The sequence below is a fragment of the Coffea arabica genome, chromosome 2c (genome assembly GCF_036785885.1).
Source record: "Coffea arabica cultivar ET-39 chromosome 2c, Coffea Arabica ET-39 HiFi, whole genome shotgun sequence".
In the NCBI taxonomy this organism is placed as follows: domain Eukaryota; kingdom Viridiplantae; phylum Streptophyta; class Magnoliopsida; order Gentianales; family Rubiaceae; genus Coffea; species Coffea arabica.
The window spans coordinates 73,128,159-73,147,192 of record NC_092312.1 but is presented as its reverse complement, the minus strand read 5'-3'; the positions used below and the strand labels follow the sequence as shown (position 1 = coordinate 73,147,192).

Below are 19,034 nucleotides of genomic sequence, written 5' to 3'. Positions count from 1 at the left end.
TGTTTTCTCGTCTTTTGAAAACGGGGATAGGTGTCGGGTTTGTGTAATAATATAATTTTTATTCATAAAAATATAAATGAGTATAACGGCAAGTAGAGTCCTCTTCACAAAAATTAGGAGAAAAATTTAATTTTTTGTTCAAGTGAAAATTAATCGAGGGAGTTTGGACAATTGAAAATAAAAATGAACAATCAACAAATTAAAAACAATTAAACTAAAGCAAATTAAAATTAATTCAAGGATAAACGAGCTCTAGTCCAGAAAATAACGTCGGGAGTGGTTCAAACAATTGATCATCGATTCAAGAATTATTTCAATTATTCGTTAATAAACATGTCATAGTTGTCATACATACGATAAATAATTAATTTTTCCTTAGTGTCTCGATAGTCAAAGATACATCTGTTAACTACTTCTTTAATCAAGAAACAACCTTATATATATCCGTGAGATTTAATTTCTTGATTGCATTAAAAACCAAAAAAGCCCTGTTCTAATCAACAAACACACTATTAGGATTTATTTAAATTAGATCGTATGTCTCCCTAATATGAAACTAATCACGCTAGTCGTCACTAATTTAAGACAATTAAACAATTACAGACAATTATAATTTGTCAAATTGAATTAAATATATTCAAATAACTAATAACCATGAGAAATTAAATCAAAAAACATGCAAATACTAACATAAAAGAAACTAATAAAAATAGGTAGATCTATAGTTGTTGGTTAACCAAAAGAGAATTTAGTTGCTTGAACAGCACGAATTGATTGAAATGATTTTCATAAGCATCCGATAACGTCCAAAAGATAACGATCAAGATGGCCAAAGCTTTCTTGCTTTTTTTTTTTCGTGACCCGTCACCCATACCTATTGTCTACTCTTAGTACTATTCATTCGGTTTCTAATTGGCTAATCGAAAATAGAATTCTAGTCAAAAAAAGGAAAAGCTCCTAAAAATAATGCTAATTGTTCCCTAAATAAGCATCTAATAAAAATGACAATTTCCTAATCTTCGCTTGACACTTTAAGTAGACTTCATCTTGGATTGGGAAACTTGTGCTTGATAATCAACTTCAAGAAAATCGCCCCTTTTAGCACCTTTTGTTCTAATGTCCCTATAATTAATACAAAATACCAAATATAAGTAAAATTCGATAATTAAAATAATATTTGACAGGAATAAAGGAAAAATTAACCATAAATTTAATACCAAATTTCAACCTATCAAACGTTGCAAAATTAATTCATTATCAATTTGGTTAAATATATCTTTTCAATATAAGCTGTTGAAGCCCTTTATTTTTTTCTTGAAAAAATACTTTTTGAATTATCCTCAACTTGATATTTTATAGATTGCTTTACAAAAAATTTTCTATATCCCGCTGTAAATAAAAAAAAAATTTCAGCATCCACTAGAAAAATTTTTTGTTTTTGAAAATTTTGAAGTTTGAAAGAATTGATTTGAAGAATTGACTTTTCCACTCCACTCAAGAAAGCTCATCCCTTATTTTTGAAAATTTAGGAAGAATTTATTATTGAAATAACTTGACATAAATTCAATATTCTTCTGATGGTAACATTTGTGAATTTTCAATTGTTTAGGGATCAATATATATATATATATATATATATATATATATATATATATAAAAGAGAATTTGTTAAAATTAAGTGGGGTCAAATAAGATGCAATTTTAAAATTTTTTGAATTTACCTGAGCCTAAATTCTAATTTTTCAAAGTTAAGTGAGGTCAATAGATCCCACTTGCTTACATGTGGCTCCGCCTCTGTGTGTCTGTGTGGATGGATATTCTTTGGAGGGCAAGCCTTTGAAAGTCTCCATCTTGCATGGCCAGGGCCGGCCTCATCTTTTAGTTTTCTTTTCCATCATATACAGTAAGGAGCACAAGAAAACATTCTCTATTCTCTATTCCCTTTCGTGAGTGCTAGCTGTGTGGGACTCAAGAAAGCAAAATTGTTTTGCAGCTCTTTTTGAACATATAAAATGTTTTCATAGCTTTGGTGACTGAAGAAGCGCAGAGCTCCCCCGTGGAGGCCAATTGTGTATTTTGTCCGTCCCAGCATCGGGTGCTTGGAGGGGGGCCTCCCCAGGATTCGAACCCTGGTCCTTGTGTATAAGGGTCTTGGAGTTGAAGTCCTGGTACCACTTCTTGCCCCAAGACCCTTATACACAAGGACCAGGGTTCGAATCTTGGGGAGGCCCCCTCCAAGCACCCGATGCTGGGGCGGACAAAATACACAATTGGCCTCCACGGGAGAAGCTCTGCGCTTCTTCAGTGACCAACCAAGTATTTGGTTAAAACCTTTAAACCTCTTTTACAACAAAACATTTGTTCATGTAGTTCCAAAAATTAAAGGAAGGAAGCAGGATAACTCTTTTAAAGATTGAAGGGAAACTAACTGGTCGTTGATGCGGATGTTGGATAGAAGTGGCATCCGATGCAGGCTGGAGACCCTTTCATTGCTGAATGCCAAACTAAACAGTCAACATTAAGCTCTTATTCTTTTCGTCTGACGGAGCAATATGTTGCTCTTCAATGTACGGTCATCTCTGTGATAATTGCTATTAACTAGAATTACAGGAGAGAAAACGGTATTTTCAATTAAGTCTTGTTTCAGTATCTATTAACCAGTGGCCAAAACTTGGATAGATCTGATTTTTAAAGATGGTGGTCGAGATTATGTCGCACAATTAGTGGTGAGATGACGTGATACAGTGGCCAAAACTTAGATAGATGTAATTTTCAAAGATGGAGAGTGGTCGAAATTATGTCGCACAATTGGTGAGATGACGTGGTACAATTCGGATCATCGCGTCTTTGAAATTTGGGTCTATCATCAAGTGTGAGATCACAAACCACCAACGCCAACCCATGCAATCACCAACTCAGGAAAGAAAGTTGACGTTGTGGCTCATAAATTCTCAGGAAAAGTGGAGTGCAACTTGAAAGTAGGTCTGCACCTAAGAAACTCCAATTATTTGTGCTACGGATAAGATAACATTAATCTTTTATACATATTAAAGCTTTATACCCACCTAAACTACCATTAGGTCATCTAAAAAGACTTGCTCTAGAGAGGTTGATGTTTGACACGAATTAGAAAACCATCTTGGTCGTGGGAGGTGGAACTAGAAATTTCTAGTTTGAGGGGACGAAATGCAAACACAAATTTTAGAATCAACATAAATTTTTTAAAAAGGTTTTGTTGCAGAACTTTTAAGAAAAGAAAGTATGAGAACTTGGGGGCGCAAAACGCTAAATATATATATATATATATAAGATACTTTGAAAATTCTCAAAATTTTATGAGGGACGAAGCATGAATATCTAGATTCTAGACTTTTGGGGGCGGTGGCTCCTCTCCTCCCCCCTAGTTCCGCCCTTGTTGGTGATCAATAAAACTGGTTTAACATAGGGAATTTTGACAAATGAGATTGATAGCCAGGTAACCTGCTGGATCGTGGATAAAAACTGCTATAATCCCCCTGGACCAGCTTGGAGCCTAAGAAGAATTAAAGAAAAAGGGAACAGGAAACTAGAAAGCTGATGCTCTGTAAATCTATGAATATCAGTTTGTTATGGATTTTGACGCGGGATGCCTAGACCATTGATCAATCAGATTCCCTAAGCTTCTTTAAATCAAACTGAAGGTTTCAGGACAGAGTACTTCTGTGTCATTCTTATTCCTTTAGTCCAACCTACTTGGAGAAGGATAATTAGATGCAAATATGTTGGATTATAAATATGTGAAGCAATCACGTAGACATATTGCACCTAAAAGTCACGGTGATCAACAGTAGTATAATGGTTTACACTGAACCTTAAAAGTACTCTTTTAACTGCAATCTTTATCCTGCATAAAACTGTACATAGCTTGAACTATCAAAACCTGATATATTACCTAAACTAAAGCCGAACCTCTCATGCAAGCTATTTGCTACCGATTCAATCAGTTGAATGGACAAGTCAGCGTCCGAACCTCAGGAGACTGTGATCCTTGCGAAGGTGGAGGTAATCACTAATAAGATGCAGCCAATAGCTGGTTGAAGACGGATAGATGTGGAGGCGCTTGAAGTTGAAGGGCTGTCACCAAAACCTGATGAGGTGCCTCCTGAAGTAGGATTACTGGCATTTAAAACAGTTGGAGAAGCTCCAGAGCTGCAACAAAAATTATTAAACAAATTAAGAATGTAGGAGATTTAAAAAAAAAGAAAGGAATGTAGAGATTCTTCTGGAAACCAATGACAAATTGCAGTAGAATATATTCATATTTTACCCTGCTGCTGTCGGTGCTCCTCCTGATGTAGATGCTGTTGTTGGGGCGCTTGTTGATGGCGATGAAGAGGAGGAAGACGTTGCAAAAACACAAGAACCAGTACCTGTACATGACAAAAGATTGTCTCAATAACAAGGATTTATCTGTTTGTTTTTGTCGACTAATGCTAAAGATTTCACAATCAAAGAGATCTTTCAGGTGCTTACTTGGATTTGCATTGCTTATCATAGCAGTTCCCCCAAAGTCACAGCTTGTTTGTGATGGATTTTTTTGGTAATAGTTGTTGAAGGCCACTGAAGCATGATTCTGCATTGTATTAGGATTGTAACAGCTCCCACCTTGTTGGATAGTTGAACAATCTGCACCTCCCATTCCACATGCATAATCAAGGGCAGTCTGAAGTGCAGTTTCTGATGTCCCACTCTTAGCAACACACCAACTCTGCCCAGGAGTTGCTGGGGCGTTTGGAGTTACTGGAGCTGGAGTAGGATTATTAACAGGTGGAGTGACAGGAATAGCTCCGGGTGTTGTTGGAGTGGTAACAGGATTGGTAACTGGTGTTGGAACTGGATTGGTAGCTGGTACTGTTGGAGTGACCGGATTTGTATTCGGTACCATTGGAGTGACTGGATTTGTATTAGGCACTGTTGGAGCGACCGGATTTGTATTAGGCACCAGGACAGGGTTTGTGGGGGGAACTGTTGCAGGAGTAGCAACAGGATTTGGCGTTACTCCAACAGGGTTTGTTGCTGGAACAGTGACAACTGCTGGGGCTGAATTATCTGGGGGAACAATGCTCGGAGTCGTCACAGGATTAGTTACTGGAGTTGTGGGATTGGTGGTAACTGGTGGATTTACCAAGTCATGCTTAACTACTTTAATGTGAAAGCTTCCCAATAATTCTCTCCAGGATGGATGAAATACTCGGAGTTTTTCCCATTCGAAATTTTCTTCAGATGCACCTGCAATGAACTCATGAAAAGTTTAGAGAGTCTACACCAAGTAAAACCTGAGATATTCATCTCAAAACCATGTTAAAGGATAGTTGCTATAAAAGCAGCCAAGGCAGTTCTTTTTTTATCAGTCCCACCAAATCAATCCCTTTTGCTCAATTCACCTTCAACCTTAGATATAAGATCTTTCCATAAAGATGAACTTAGTTCTGCACCTCTGCCTCGATTCCTCTCAATAAGTAGCATCACAGTCTATCCGAGATGAAAAGGATTCTGTGATTACAAGCACTAAGCATTCACCAGATACATTTCACATTACGACTGCTGTTGCCACTTGATACATTACAGTTTTCAGAAATTTAGAGCACTCTTTCTTAGCCATCAAAATGAAACATGAATCGCGAAAGGGAGCCCTTATTGTGTCAATATGCTAAGGTTCGATATTTTTAATGGTTCACAAAGATAGCTTTAGACAGAAACCACAAAATCAAGTAGGATTTAGTTGGTCGGAAGTAAAACTTCTTTCTATATTATTTGCTCCTCCTAATTGAAGGAGAGTACAGCGGAAACGTGTATTTTATAGTAAACAAGCTATATCTAACAACAATCTAAAAGACCACCAACCGTCCTACCCTTAATGTGACATGAGCTTTACTCTATTAGGCAGAAAATACCATTATTGTACTTGAAGATACTTGGATTCAAGAACCCTAAACTTTTTGAAGAACAAATGGTAAAGGAAAGAATAGAGAGAGAATCACAAATTCACAACAGTTTCCATTAACCAACAAGAATAAACTAATGAAAATGCCGCTTAAAGATCTTTAATCTGATGAAGCAAAATTGCAAATGCGTGCAGTAGCAAGAAAAGAATAATAGCAATAGAAAAGGTTTTCATACAACTTTCCACAATGAGCAATGGAATCTGACAAGCATAATGCTGCACAGAACTCAGAAAATAAACAGTTTCGCAGATTCAAGAACAGTTCAATCGAACACTTACAGGAAGCAGAGACAACAAGGGACAGAAGTAATAGGAAGAGATATTGAGACCCTCTTGAGGAAGCCATTGTTATGAGGGGAGTTTCTTCTGTTGGGAAGAGCTCGAAATGGAATTTTAATTTATGTTGGACCATGTTGAGCTGCTTAAAACAAATGCCCCAGAGAATTTGATAAGCTTGCCATCTTGGAAAAAGAGACGAAGACAGAGAGGCGGAAAAGGTGCTCAAGATATAAAGTTGACAGAGGGAAAAAGTTAAAGACAAACGAATATTTTTGCAATGGAAGAAGAATGGTAAAGAAAAGTGATTACTTTGTCATGAAGAATGAATTTTGGTTCAAAAAAATGCATTGCCCCCCCTTGGCCATAGAAAGAACCAACATACCACCATTGTTTATGGAAAAAACTATTTGCATGAGATTATATGTTATAGGAAAGTAAAGTGCAAGTAGTTTCAAGAAAAGTGGGGTTCACAATAATGTCACATGCATATGCATCCACAAGCCAAAAGGGTTGGTGAATCTTATCACTGAACAATGTTTGGTTCAATCAAATTTAGCCAAAGGACTGATAGTGATAAATTTTGTATGCAGCAGAAAAAAAGCAGTACCATGTCACATTCTTGGTGCCACATGCTGATGTCTATGGACTATAATGAACCATTTATGAGGCAAAATCCTATCAAACTTACCTGATTAATGACTGTATATGTTACACTAGCCCTGCATACAACTGTATTCCACCACAACATGACATGATTTTAGTCAGTGAAACCTACTCCTGCTCTATGCTAAGGGAAAGAGGTGGAGTGAAAGGAATCAATGAGAAACTCGATGTGAACTGAATCATCATTGAACAAAATGAGTATACGGGAATTTGCTGGTGAAATTTTCAGAAAAATTTGGATACAAATGCAAGTCGAGAGATTTGATCCCTCGAATGCACAGGCACGTGCCGGTGAAATTTACAGGAAAGCTTGGATAAAATTACAAGTCGAGGTCTCTCAATCTACACTCCCCTAATTGCCAACTCAGTCGTGCTGAGTCGGTTCGGTGAAATTGATGCTTGGGTGAAGAGTTTTGAATGCAGTCAAGTCAGTCACCAACCCTTTGAACTTGAAACATGTCACTAATTGGCCTTTGTTTCGTTATTGTTACAAGAATAGACTAAATGGTTACATGGGCAAAGTCCAAAGAGATCTCCGCGCCATCTATCTTTGGATACAATTCCTGCACCACAAACAAAAATCTCAACTTTTTTTTTTAAAATATTCTAAATTATTTTTTATTTGATATACAACACATTATAAAAAAAAATTATAATAATTTATTTGAGATTATATTCTATCCCAAAGCCTGCTGTCTAACATTACAACAGTCACCATCATTTGCAAGAACGCAATTACGCTACTCCAAGCTGAGCCGCAATAAGAAGCCAAAATGTCTGGAATTTGTGGATGAACTCATTTCCTATCTGCAGCTAAATCAACACCTGATTGGAAATAAACATTTGCTGCTACAGAGAAATAAGTAAAAAAATTTTACGAACGCATTTCTGCAACAGAGTTGATATTCTGAACGAAAGAGTACAGGGTTCTGTGAAGATAACAAAGAATATCTGCTTTCTTGATACCTGTAATTAATTGCTACTACTAATAAAGAAATTGCAAGAATCAACCTGGCATAAACGCTGCTCATTTTGCCAGATTAGCTCAGATGGAAGCTAGTATGGCCTTGTTTGGATTGCTGTTTTCCGTCAAAAAATTACGTCGTTTTTCGTGATCACATTTTTCTATTACCTTTTTTCCTCACATACATCAAATCGTTACAGTAATTTTTCATAAAAAATCATGAAAAATGCAATCCAAACACAACCTAACCATTCTTCGGACGCATTCGGAATTCGCCCATCTCCCAACGACACAACAGCCAACACCTGTGGCCCGGTTAAAGTCTTAAAGAAAAGCTGATGATGGCTGGTTACCGGTGTAAATGTGAAAAAGTTGGCATCAAAGTCAATTTCGAATGACTTTTGCCAAGAAAAACTCAAGTTTTGTTTGGACTAAACCTGTGACTATAATGAGATCTGTCGGCTGGAAACAAGTAAACAACCTTTTACTATTTTAATCAGATTTGGTACAAGCAGGATTTTCCTAATTAAAATGAGGTGGCTAAAAAACTTGATAATTTTCTTATATACTGCGCTTCTGCAAGCATCAGACAGTTATGCAGACAAATCTCATAAATGAAATTTTATTCATAAATGTAATATTAATTTCATAATATAATATCCTGTCTTGGGTAAGCGTAAATTGTCTATAGAAACATCGTTTCTCATACTGTAAAGTCTAATAGTAAAAAATCTCAACTACCACTAAACTATTGTAGGCATTGATTTTTAACTATCAAACAAATTTTCATTACAAATTAGCCACTGAACTAACTAATCAACACACACTCGTGGCCATTTCAACAATTATTGCTCTCAATCTGCAAAATAAACAAAACTATGTTTTGACAAAAAAAAAATACCCATGATGGACAAATACGCCCTTGCATTTTTACACATGTTCTGATTATTTTGTAAATTAAGATAAATAATCAATGAAATGACTACGGGTGTATTGATTGGTTAATTTAATAACAAATTTGTGATAAAAAATTGTTGAATAGTCAAAAGTCGATGCCATCAATAATTGAATGGTCGTTGAGACTTTTTATCCACCATCTAACGACAGATTCAAGCTAAACTCTATTAATTCTGCTAATGATATATATATATATATATATATATATATATATATATATATTTTAGGAAACCCACGTTTCCTTCTAAGCTCCAACCAAAAGCATGCTTATTTACGACATGGGGAAAAATTTTCAAGAATTCGACGTGGTGCGCGATATTAACCGGGTCCATGTATCTACGATTGTTTACAATCTACTAGACTTAAAAAAAGAAAAAAGGCGGTGTATATAAAAAAGAAGGATTTGGCTGATGAATGTTCCCGAGACATTCATTTGAAATAGTTTCAAGTGTTAATATTTTAACAAGAGCAAATTTAATTCAGAAAAGTATTAATAAATTGGGGAGGACAATAAATGTGAGTGTGTATTAATTCTTTTGTTCCACTTTGATAGTTTTTAGGTTTTTCTCTCACACAATTTAAGAAAAATTGGTTGTGATTGTTTAAAAAGTAAATCTAGTCTAATATTTTTTAGAAAATATTCATATATTGATATTAAGAGTATCACTTATCTTTTTTTTTTTAGTGTAAGCGGAAGGACTTGAATCGGAGACCTCTTGCTTACACTCTCTCCCCCCGTTCCACCCAACCCTCCCCCAAGAGTATCACTTATCACTATAGCTTTAAATTAATTACAACAACAATAATTATGCTATATTGCACCATTCAAGACATACATCAAAGCAATTATTGGTGAAAAAGTTGACTGTATTAAATAAGACAAGCTATATAAAATTTATTAAATAAAGATATTTTAGATAAGTTAACAGTTAACTAAAATTTTCAATTAGAACGTGAATTATAATTTGGGATGGATAAAAAAGAAAAATAAGACTGTCAACGTGAAGTATAGCGAAATAATATAATAAGTTAAGCATAAACGTCATCTCAATAGTGCTTTAAAAAATCCTAAAAAAGAAATCCTACTTTCATTCGTGAGTTTTGCCCTTTTAGTGTCAGCATTAACGCAGGCATTTAGGAGACCTTTTTATATACGAGAAACATGCATTGGGCTACTTTTTCACCTTTTACCCCATGTTATTGAACGGCTATCATATCATCATTTAGGCAATATGAACGTAATTGGGTCCACCCATGTGGATTAATTTCTCAATTTTCCTGAACCAAATGAATCAAAGGTATCTTGTCTGACTAGGTCTCGTGTCAGCCGAAAGCACGAATGGGTAATAAAATTCTAAAGAGAAAAAAAAAATACTATCAAGAATCGGAAAGTGAGTGTGCTGGCATTGGAAAGAAGGATATAAAGCACTAAGCACAAAATGTGGTGGCACTCTGGACTTTCTTTCTCGTACTCCCTGATTGGATTGCTTCATATTTTCCCAATTTTATTTGCTTACATCATCTTTACAATTTTCAATATACCTTTTTATCTTTCCAATATCTTTTTATCTCACATACATCACATCACAAAAAGTGCTACAGTAAAAATATCTCAAATAATTCCAAATAACTTACAATCCAAACAGACAAAGCTTGAAAGTATTAAACGATTTGCACGAACGAGACGAGGGGCACAAACGGTTGCAGGTGCAACTGTTTCTATCGGTTGTGTGCATTTTTTACTGTGCATAACTTTAATTGCACACGGTGTAACTTTCTTTGCACACGATGTAACTTTAGAATAAATTTTTGGGGATTCCACACACGGCGTGAAAATCGAGTTACAAAATGTGATTTGAGCCGCACAAAATTTTTTGGTCAAATCATGGCCGTCAACTACTAGAAATGGTTCTCTTTTTTAGAACAAGCAGGGCTGTAAATGAGTTTGAAATTTTGTTTAAATTTAATTAATTTATTTATCGAACTAAATTTGAATAAATTTTTTTAATCAAAATTGAAAATTATTGAATAAAAAATACTGTTATCAAAAAAAAAAAAATTTTTTCCTCAAATTGAACTCAATTCTATATGAACTCGATTTGAATATTAAATAATTTAGTTCATCTTTCAACTCTAAAAATAAGAGCCACGCATCATTCTTCTGGAATTGATTTTTCTTTAAATGTGTATCTTTTGACATGGCCACATGACAATTCTATTGCGTGCTATCAAGAGACGGAAAAGGCTGTAGATATTTTGTATGTCCACATTTTCTGGAGCATATCATGCAGCCTCCTTATTAATAAACATTACAAATGGCTGCTTGGGGTGGATTGATCCTTTTGAAACAGGAAATTCTGTATGCGGTCATAATTTGGTTAAGAAGGTAGGAGCATGATTTAATTGCCTGCCTGCAAGTAAAAGATGACCCACAAGAATTAAAACTTTATATTGCCATTATTTGCCAAATAAAAACATGGAACAATAATAATTAATGTTTGTCAATACATGCTTATATGCGTACGCTATTGAAATATTAATAGTACTCAAGATTGCAGTTCAGAAATTAAGAAAAATCAGATTGAATAAAACATATATCACAAAGTTCCCAATAGATCAATCAATCTACGAAGCACCGAGCTTACAAAAATCGTCGAAGCTTCCTTCCCATGATTATATCCAACTTTTCAAATTTTTTTTTTGTCCCGAATACAACAGATATATTGATTGATTGACAAAAGCAGGAAAAGAAAATTTCCATAATACTTTCTCAATTAGGCCACTAAATAGCCACATGAAACGGAAACCAAGTTGGTTGGTTTCTGCTGTCATCTCCTAGAGCTGAATTGACCAGGACGGACCTTAAATAAGTAGTTGATAAGGGGTTTAAGACCTGCATGGAGATTAGCAAGTTTTAGTTCAAGATTCATGGTTGACGAACAGATCACTGAAAAAAGGATCTGCAGCTGCATCTCTTGCCGAGCCATAACCATTTAAACGCTTCTTCAGTGAACGTAAATCTCTCTGATCTTTGGATGTCCGATCCTGCCACATTATTTAAAAGCAGGTTGAAGAAACCAGAGTTCGTAGCATTAATCAACCAAAGTTTATAAAGAGAGCAAGAATTAAACTGTCAAGCAACATGCAAAAAAAAAAAAAAGACTTACATACGATTTCTTTAGTAGCAAAATGTCAACCAAGTACTGCAGCCACAAGACATTCGTCTTCGGAAAACTGTACAATCATTCAATGACAAAAATCAAATCTTCTCATCTATATTCAAATTTCTTAAAGAGATTAAAATTTGCAACGCCTTTGTAAACAGAAGCCAAAGACTGTTAAGTGACAGAGTATCTTAAATTCAAAGCTGATAAATAGAGTAGAGTCTTATATCCACTTATAAAGAGACAGTTGATATAACGCACGACGGATAAATATCTCTGGATACCTGCTTATGCTGAACCATAAACTCTTTGCCCAAGTTTTCAACTTTTAAAAACTTCTGATCAGAATTGCTCCTAATGATCCTTCTGAATAGCACATTTTATTGTAGGATTTAGGCAGTTTCATCTCTTTCAGCTATCAAAACTTGCCCCATTTAGCATACATTCAAGTACTTCAAATGGCGTTCTAAGGCATGTTGCAATACTAGTTGATGCTGCATAATTTGAGGTGATATTGAGCAATACAAATTGGATGTCAGCTAAAGAAACTAATTCATCTTTTCCCCATCTCCTCTTGCATTGCAGTTTTTACGGTTAGGGAGCAGATCCTGAGGGATGTGCTATGCAAAAATAGCTAAGCAATGAAACGCCCAACAGAGGAAAGAAATTCTCAGGAATAAGATACGTGAAGAGCTAGGTTGGCTATCATCTTCAAGTAGGGCATCTAAAGATTGATTGTTTGATGTTTCATTACAAGTATCTCTGTGCAGTATTTTCTGTTCTGCATTAATAATCAAAAAAAAGTTCTCTTCGACTTCTCTAAAATGCACACTGATTTCTACCAGAAATAATTGACCAAATGTAAGTTTATTATCAAACGAAATGTGTAGATCTATGTATTCTGCAGACTTTGCACAGCCACTTATAAACACATATGTACTAGATCCAGTTTCATTAGCGCTTTTGCCTAAATCTAGTTTTTCACTCAACAGAAATTAATGCCTTATTTTCCCCTATGTAGATCTGTCTCAACTGCATCTTAATCAAACATATGCATCGTATTATCCTCAGCCCTTCAACAGGAACCATCTCATGCATAAACACGTAATAGATATTCTTAAGGTAAATACTTGACATCCTAACTGAGAATGAATCTTGCACAAACGTTATGTACATCACTAATATTGTCATATTGCATGGCATCTTAAATATGACCAACATTGCGAGCCATGTTCTATACATGCACACGGGTGTCTGTAGAAGTGCAGGTTTGTGTCATGACGGAGGCAACAGTATCACAGGTCTAAATATTAAAGCAAAAGATCAAGTTTGATTACCTTCCTTGCCAGCATTCATCAGTAACCTCCTTCATCTTTCGGTATGTGTCGAACTGCAACAAATACATGATAGTTAAGAAAATTTTAAATTAAAAGATCAATAAGATGCATACAAACTTCCCTAACTTACTTGCTTATCTCCTTTCGGACCCTCAAATATGTCAGGGTCTAAAGAAAGGTCCAGGAAAAGTATGTCTTCACCTGTGGATGAATTGTTGGAGTTTACGACAATGACTTCACTCATTGAAAATGCATGACAAAGTAGAAATCAAACTTGACCTGTGTTAATCCTTGAAAGGGTGAAATCTATAATTGATATTAACAATCCATAAGTTCTGACATTCACTTTTCTTCCCTCAAGAGTGAAAGATAGCGTTTCAGAACCTTTCCGACTTAAAAGGATGTTTCCCCTGCGAGTAAGGAAAAAAATTTTCAGTTGCAAGGGAGGTGACAAGAAGCATGGTACCACCCCCAACCAAAAGGTGTGACAACCCTACCAGTGCAGATCCCGGTGTTCAAATTCATATGCGGCTTCAGCTACAGCCAATGCAAGAGTAACCTGCAACATATGACTGACAAGATATTATGCCATATACAAAATAGTAAAACTAAATTGAACATGCAGGCCAATAGCTAACCTGAAGCAGTAAGCTCCGGGCTTCATCAGTGTTCAGAAGCACAAAGCTTTCAAGATCTTTACCCCCATGTTCTTGAACAAATACAACATAGTTCTAAACAACATTTCATGAGTTGTCTTAGTGGATTATATATAATTAATACGAGTACTAAAATAATTTTCTTGAGTTACCTTAGCTGATTATCTTATAATCAATACAACTAAAATAAATATATCTTGGTCACAAGGGTTGAGGCATACCAATGTGCAAATCAATGTTGCCATGGTCAGAAATTATGATGTGTTAGTTGCGAAAATGGCACAGTTAAAATAAGCTGACAAGAAAGGGAACCTGATTTTCTGGAAACTCCTTAGGGTGATCATTCTCTGAACCATGCTTCCCATCCCAGTCTTCCCAGGCTTTGATCAAGGCAGCACCATAGTGACCTTTGCACACCCGCAAACTTTCAGTGACAATACAAAGAAGCACTAGTTAGGTTCAGCTATTCAAAATCTTGCTTACAATAGCTCAAGTCGTTGAAAATTTCTACAATATCTTAAGGAACACCTGGAATATGAGAAATCAAATAACTAGTAAATAACATGAAACTTGTCTGCCTTTTGCCTATTCAGAAATCAACAAGTGACTAAGAATGACAGGCTATGATCCCAAAGAAGTATGAACTGGCATGAAGTGGCACAAAGCATTGTAACAAATTTGACTGGATCGAAACATTAATGTCCTCTACGACAAAAACATTGTTGGTGATGAATGAACTTACTCAATTGTTTGTATAAAGGAAGTACATGCATTCAAGACATCATCCCCATGACGTCTTAGCCTATTAAGAGTGCAGGATAGCATCACCTCCTCAAGTAGTTCTTCTGGTCTCTGAAGTATGTCAAAAGTAGCAGGGCAAGAAGCTAAAAATTAGAATTTGGGATCTTAAAATTACTTCACACATAAGTAAAAGAAAAGAACTAGAGACAGAGAACAGATTGACATTTTTTTCCAAATATAGACACCATCCATAGATCCTTAACTTTCCAACTTGGCTCATAACAAGTACAAAAAACATGCTTCATAAAACTAGAGAAAATCTGGTTTCCTCAACCAAAGATCACTTTGATATTTGCAAAGATTAATTTTTCCTAGGTGTTTAACAGAAAATAGAGCAAAGTTTGAAAAAGGAAAACCCAGAAATTAACCTCCAATGGAAATAAAAAATTATTTCACTTGCACAAGTACGAATATGTGTTGATTACCTTTTGCACTTCTCCATTGACCCGAAAATCTCCACCAAATGGGACAATCTTGCACACAGTCTCACCCACCTTGAATGCTTCTCCAAATGTTCCTTCACCAACCTTTGATATGTTTTCTGAATCACTGAGTTTGAACAAGAATTTAGTTTCTTAATTAATATCATGATAAAAGTGTAGTGCAAGTGCAAAACTAATAAGAAGAAAAGAGTTAGCAACAAAGATCCCCCTGTCCACCTCCAAGTTGCTTATGTGCAAGCTCAAGTTGGACTTCGGATAAATTTAGCAGGAAATAAAAGATGTTAAAAGTAAGATTTAGATAACTTGGAAGTATCCAAGAATCTACTACATCACTTGCTGTGAACCCTGATTAAATTTCTCTACGAGCTCTATTCAGTCTTCTTTCATTTTGATTTTACTTCTAATCCCATCCTTGAGAAGAGAAGGCTGCACCTGGAAATGTAACTATGCTTCTACAAAATTTACTAAATGACGAAGTAAAATTCAGCAAACTAACAGATTTGTAAAATCCTTTCTGATTTTGTCCAGAACATAGGTGAACAAAAACTAGAAGCATAACAGAATCCAGTCATCAATGCCATGAAAATTGACTGTTCTTTAAAAATTGAGGCAACAAGCAATGCCATGAACTATAAATCTGTTGCAAATTGCAAGAGGTACAAGTGTACTGCATCAAGACTCTGCTTGTTCAAACTCAAACATCTTTTCTTACTAGATACAAAATATCAAGCCAAATTTGGTGCAGTGTCACTTTATGTTCTTCCTGAAAATCCCATAGTAGATGTGAAACCACTTAATAACTTCCCCAATCAACTATTTTCTTTTTCATGATTGTGTTTCAAAAAAACAAAAAGAAACACTAGTCCTGATAAAAAAATGAAATCACTTTCTTTGACATAAGCAGGACATAACAAATAAATAAAATCTCAAGCAATCATAATAGGGATTAAAGAGGTAACATATATACAAACCAGTAACTTAAAAGTACATCCAATAGTGTTGAAGGAGCTGACTGTCCACAGGCTGTCAACAGAGCCAACAGTGGATCCCAGCCCAGACCATCCTGTGAATCATGGTATGAAGTCAGGGAGAGTTTACCAACTGCAACTTGAATATCCTCACAGCTCTTCTCGCTACACCTTTCTGCTGCAGAAGGCCTTATGGAAAAATCTCCACTCAGAGAACTAAAGTTGATTCTGTTCTGGATAGATAAGCTTGGATGGATTGGAAGGGATCCATCTTCCAAGGTTCTTAGAGCTGAAGAAACAGATTCCTTGCAAACTGCTGGAGTTTGCAATATCTTTGTCAGAGAAAGGGGAGGCCCACAACCTTGTTTTTGAGCAATTAGCCATTTCCGCAGCACAGATGACAAATGCGGTACGGCCACCTTATCAGTTTGGACACCCATGAGCCATGTACCAGATCTCTTAGGTGAGGGGCTTTCCTCCAACAACTCGAAGGAATCAACCTCTTTAAAATATGCAATCTCTTTATCAAAGCTGGAAGTCTGTATAGTTTTTCCCTACATAGAACGAAGAATTAAACTGAAAGAGGGAACCATACATGAGTTGGAAATGCTTCCTACATAAGTCTAGCATTTGTTTTTTAGCATTATATTGTTTCAAGCTAAAATATCAGCAAACCAACAGTAAATGCTCTCCTGTTTTCGACTTTTCAGCAATGTTTGAAAGCTACTGAACCAACTTTTTGCTATGCTTCTTAATGCAACCAGTGCCACACATAAGGGAGTAATATGTCAAAAATGTAAAATTCTAGCTGGAGTTTAAGAAATGAGGCAAAGGCATTAGTGTATACCTTGGGAAGAGGTGGTTTCCCTTTCCTTTTACTTTTCCTTTGTTGAGGTTGGTAGCCCACAAATGCCTCAACTGTGATGCTTGTCCTTCCCCTGTGAATTTATGATTGGAAGGTCTTAAAAATGTGTGTTTGGTTTATCATGTATTACGAGCTTGCCACAGAAAGGCTTTCTTCAAGGAATGCTGATGTTTGAACCGGATAAAGGTTCAATGGACTTAAAGATGCGGCATTTTTTGAATAACTTATGGTACATTCACTATTTGACTTGACAAGAAAAGTGAACAGGCCAGCCAAATAAAGATGCTCCAAATTTCAACATGAAGAACCTAGATATACGAACAGCAAAAGGGGAAAAAACGACTCCAGTAGTGTGCTCACAGTCTTGTTCCGTGCAACCTCAGGGCAAATTCACAATACCTTCGGTATGCAAATCAGCGCATGCCTTCTATTTAGCATTATTCAGTAGTTTAAACTGGAGTACAAGCAAAATAACAGGCTGACGAGATCTCGCTATAAACATGTTGTTCTGTAGATACTGTTCACCATTGCTATTTTGGGAAAAGTCACGCTTAATAGTATCAGATCTGAAGGGTATAACAAAATTGAACCTCTAACCTCAAAAAAAATGGTAGAAATAACAACTTAAAGCATGGATTAAAACACTACATCCCAACATAGCTCAACCTATCAAATGCAGAACTTCCTGCACACATTTCAGACTATAAAAGATTCAATATCAAAACCTTCACCAGAGTTCCTATCTCTAAGCTACTAGCAGAATGTCCCCTATAAAACATCTTGCTAACTTTCTACTTGTTAGCCATCTTTTCACTTCATGCCTTCATTTACAGAGTAAACCGTGAAAACAAAAATTTGAATTTTGGAAACGTGCTAAAAGCTTCAACTTTACTTTAGTTAGTCCTAATTCAGAACCACAATCCCTCATTTCTGATCAAAACTGCCTCACGCTTATTCGAAACTCGGTTAATTTTGACAGGTATAATTAAATGCAAGGAAGTCCACAGCTCTCAAAGATCAAACAGAAACGTACACATGTACAGCTTGCATCACTACATAATATGAAATTGCCACAATGCCGTATTTTTGCCATCCCAGCAAAAAATTATTCAGCTAATAAGGAAAATTAGGGCACATACCTAGTGGAAAGTGATCGATTCCAACTAACTCGTTTAGCAGGCACTAAACTCACCCGATTCTCATTTAGCGAAGTCAAACTTGAATTTGACTGCCTTCTGAAATAAATTACTTTAAAAATTCAATATTTTGAAAGAAAAAAGAAATTATATTAACAAAAACGAGAAAGATGGACCTTTCTGCTACAACATCTTTGCTAGGATTCTGGCATTTTCGCCTTCGATACAACACAGTGATTTCTGGTTCTTTCGGCTTTAATGAGTTCCCAAAATCACTGCCACGGTCAAGATTACCATCTTCTTCGGCTAAAATTTCTTCCCAGAGATCACCTAAAAAAAATCATACCGGAAAATATGTGTAATTATGCATTAAAATTCAAACCGAATCACTGTTGAAAATTAGGGCTCCAATTTTGCGAACTAACCACTTGATTTTGAAACCATCATTGGAACTTGATAGGAATTTAAATGCAGGAGCAGGAGAGTAACGTTAATTGCTGTCATTTCAGTGCAGGGGAAGCAGGGGGGAGCGATTTAAAAAGGTCTAATGAGCGGGAAGGAGAGCTGCGACGTCGTTTTTTGATTGAAAGCAGAGCTCGCTTACGTTTTGGGCTGGAGATGTTTTATGTCGGCCCAATTGAGTGAAGGACAATTATCCAATTAGGATGGATAGAATTTGGGTCCAAAGTAGTTCAAAAATTACCGGTCCAAATGTAAGAAGGTCAATTTCTAGTTTTTAATTTTCTTGGATTCTTTTACATTTATTTTGGAAATGGAGAGGAATAATTGACTCATTGAAAAAGTGTAATATTCCACCT

General features: G+C 35.8%; 2 protein-coding genes across 4 annotated transcripts; both read right to left on the bottom strand.

The window, feature by feature from the left end:
- Positions 1 to 3,746: 3,746 nt before the first annotated feature.
- LOC113727864 (uncharacterized) lies at positions 3,747 to 6,648 on the bottom strand. The gene is made up of 4 exons (XM_027252247.2): positions 6,263 to 6,648; positions 4,513 to 5,268; positions 4,307 to 4,409; positions 3,747 to 4,188 (listed from the first exon to the last, which is right to left on the bottom strand). The coding sequence occupies exons 1-4, from the start codon at positions 6,393 to 6,395 to the stop codon at positions 4,011 to 4,013; spliced, it is 1,170 nt and encodes a 389-aa protein (XP_027108048.1). The 5' UTR covers positions 6,396 to 6,648; the 3' UTR covers positions 3,747 to 4,010.
- Positions 6,649 to 11,404: 4,756 nt separating this feature from the next.
- LOC113727863 (serine/threonine-protein kinase haspin homolog) lies at positions 11,405 to 18,725 on the bottom strand. Of its 3 annotated transcripts, none has more exons than XM_027252244.2 (15): positions 18,642 to 18,725; positions 18,393 to 18,546; positions 18,220 to 18,315; positions 17,063 to 17,153; positions 16,219 to 16,769; positions 15,230 to 15,353; positions 14,746 to 14,855; positions 14,316 to 14,427; positions 13,986 to 14,078; positions 13,845 to 13,906; positions 13,627 to 13,757; positions 13,478 to 13,548; positions 13,348 to 13,400; positions 12,014 to 12,080; positions 11,405 to 11,891 (listed from the first exon to the last, which is right to left on the bottom strand). In XM_027252244.2, the coding sequence occupies exons 1-15, from the start codon at positions 18,718 to 18,720 to the stop codon at positions 11,766 to 11,768; spliced, it is 1,920 nt and encodes a 639-aa protein (XP_027108045.2). In that variant the 5' UTR covers positions 18,721 to 18,725; the 3' UTR covers positions 11,405 to 11,765. The 3 variants fall into 3 exon arrangements, with proteins under 3 accessions (XP_027108045.2, XP_027108047.2, XP_071932494.1); XM_027252246.2 differs by having other exon boundaries at positions 12,018 to 12,080; XM_072076393.1 differs by lacking the exon at positions 13,986 to 14,078.
- Between the last annotated feature and the right edge of the window lie 309 nt (positions 18,726 to 19,034).

What these genes read in the sequence shown, in the direction of transcription:
- LOC113727864 (XM_027252247.2), bottom strand. Translation starts at nt 6,395, where the DNA reads ATGGTCCAACATAAATTAAAATTCCATTTCGAGCTCTTCCCAACAGAA. An exon ending in CCTTGTTGTCTCTGCTTCCT is followed by an intron (nt 5,269 to 6,262) that starts GTAAGTGTTCGA and finishes AGTTCATTGCAG; the next exon opens with GTGCATCTGAAGAAAATTTC. An exon ending in GATAAGCAATGCAAATCCAA is followed by an intron (nt 4,410 to 4,512) that starts GTAAGCACCTGA and finishes TGTCATGTACAG; the next exon opens with GTACTGGTTCTTGTGTTTTT.
- LOC113727863 (XM_027252244.2), bottom strand. Translation starts at nt 18,720, where the DNA reads ATGACAGCAATTAACGTTACTCTCCTGCTCCTGCATTTAAATTCCTAT. An exon ending in AAAGATGTTGTAGCAGAAAG is followed by an intron (nt 18,316 to 18,392) that starts GTCCATCTTTCT and finishes AATTTATTTCAG; the next exon opens with AAGGCAGTCAAATTCAAGTT. An exon ending in TCAATGGAGAAGTGCAAAAG is followed by an intron (nt 14,856 to 15,229) that starts GTAATCAACACA and finishes GACATACTTCAG; the next exon opens with AGACCAGAAGAACTACTTGA.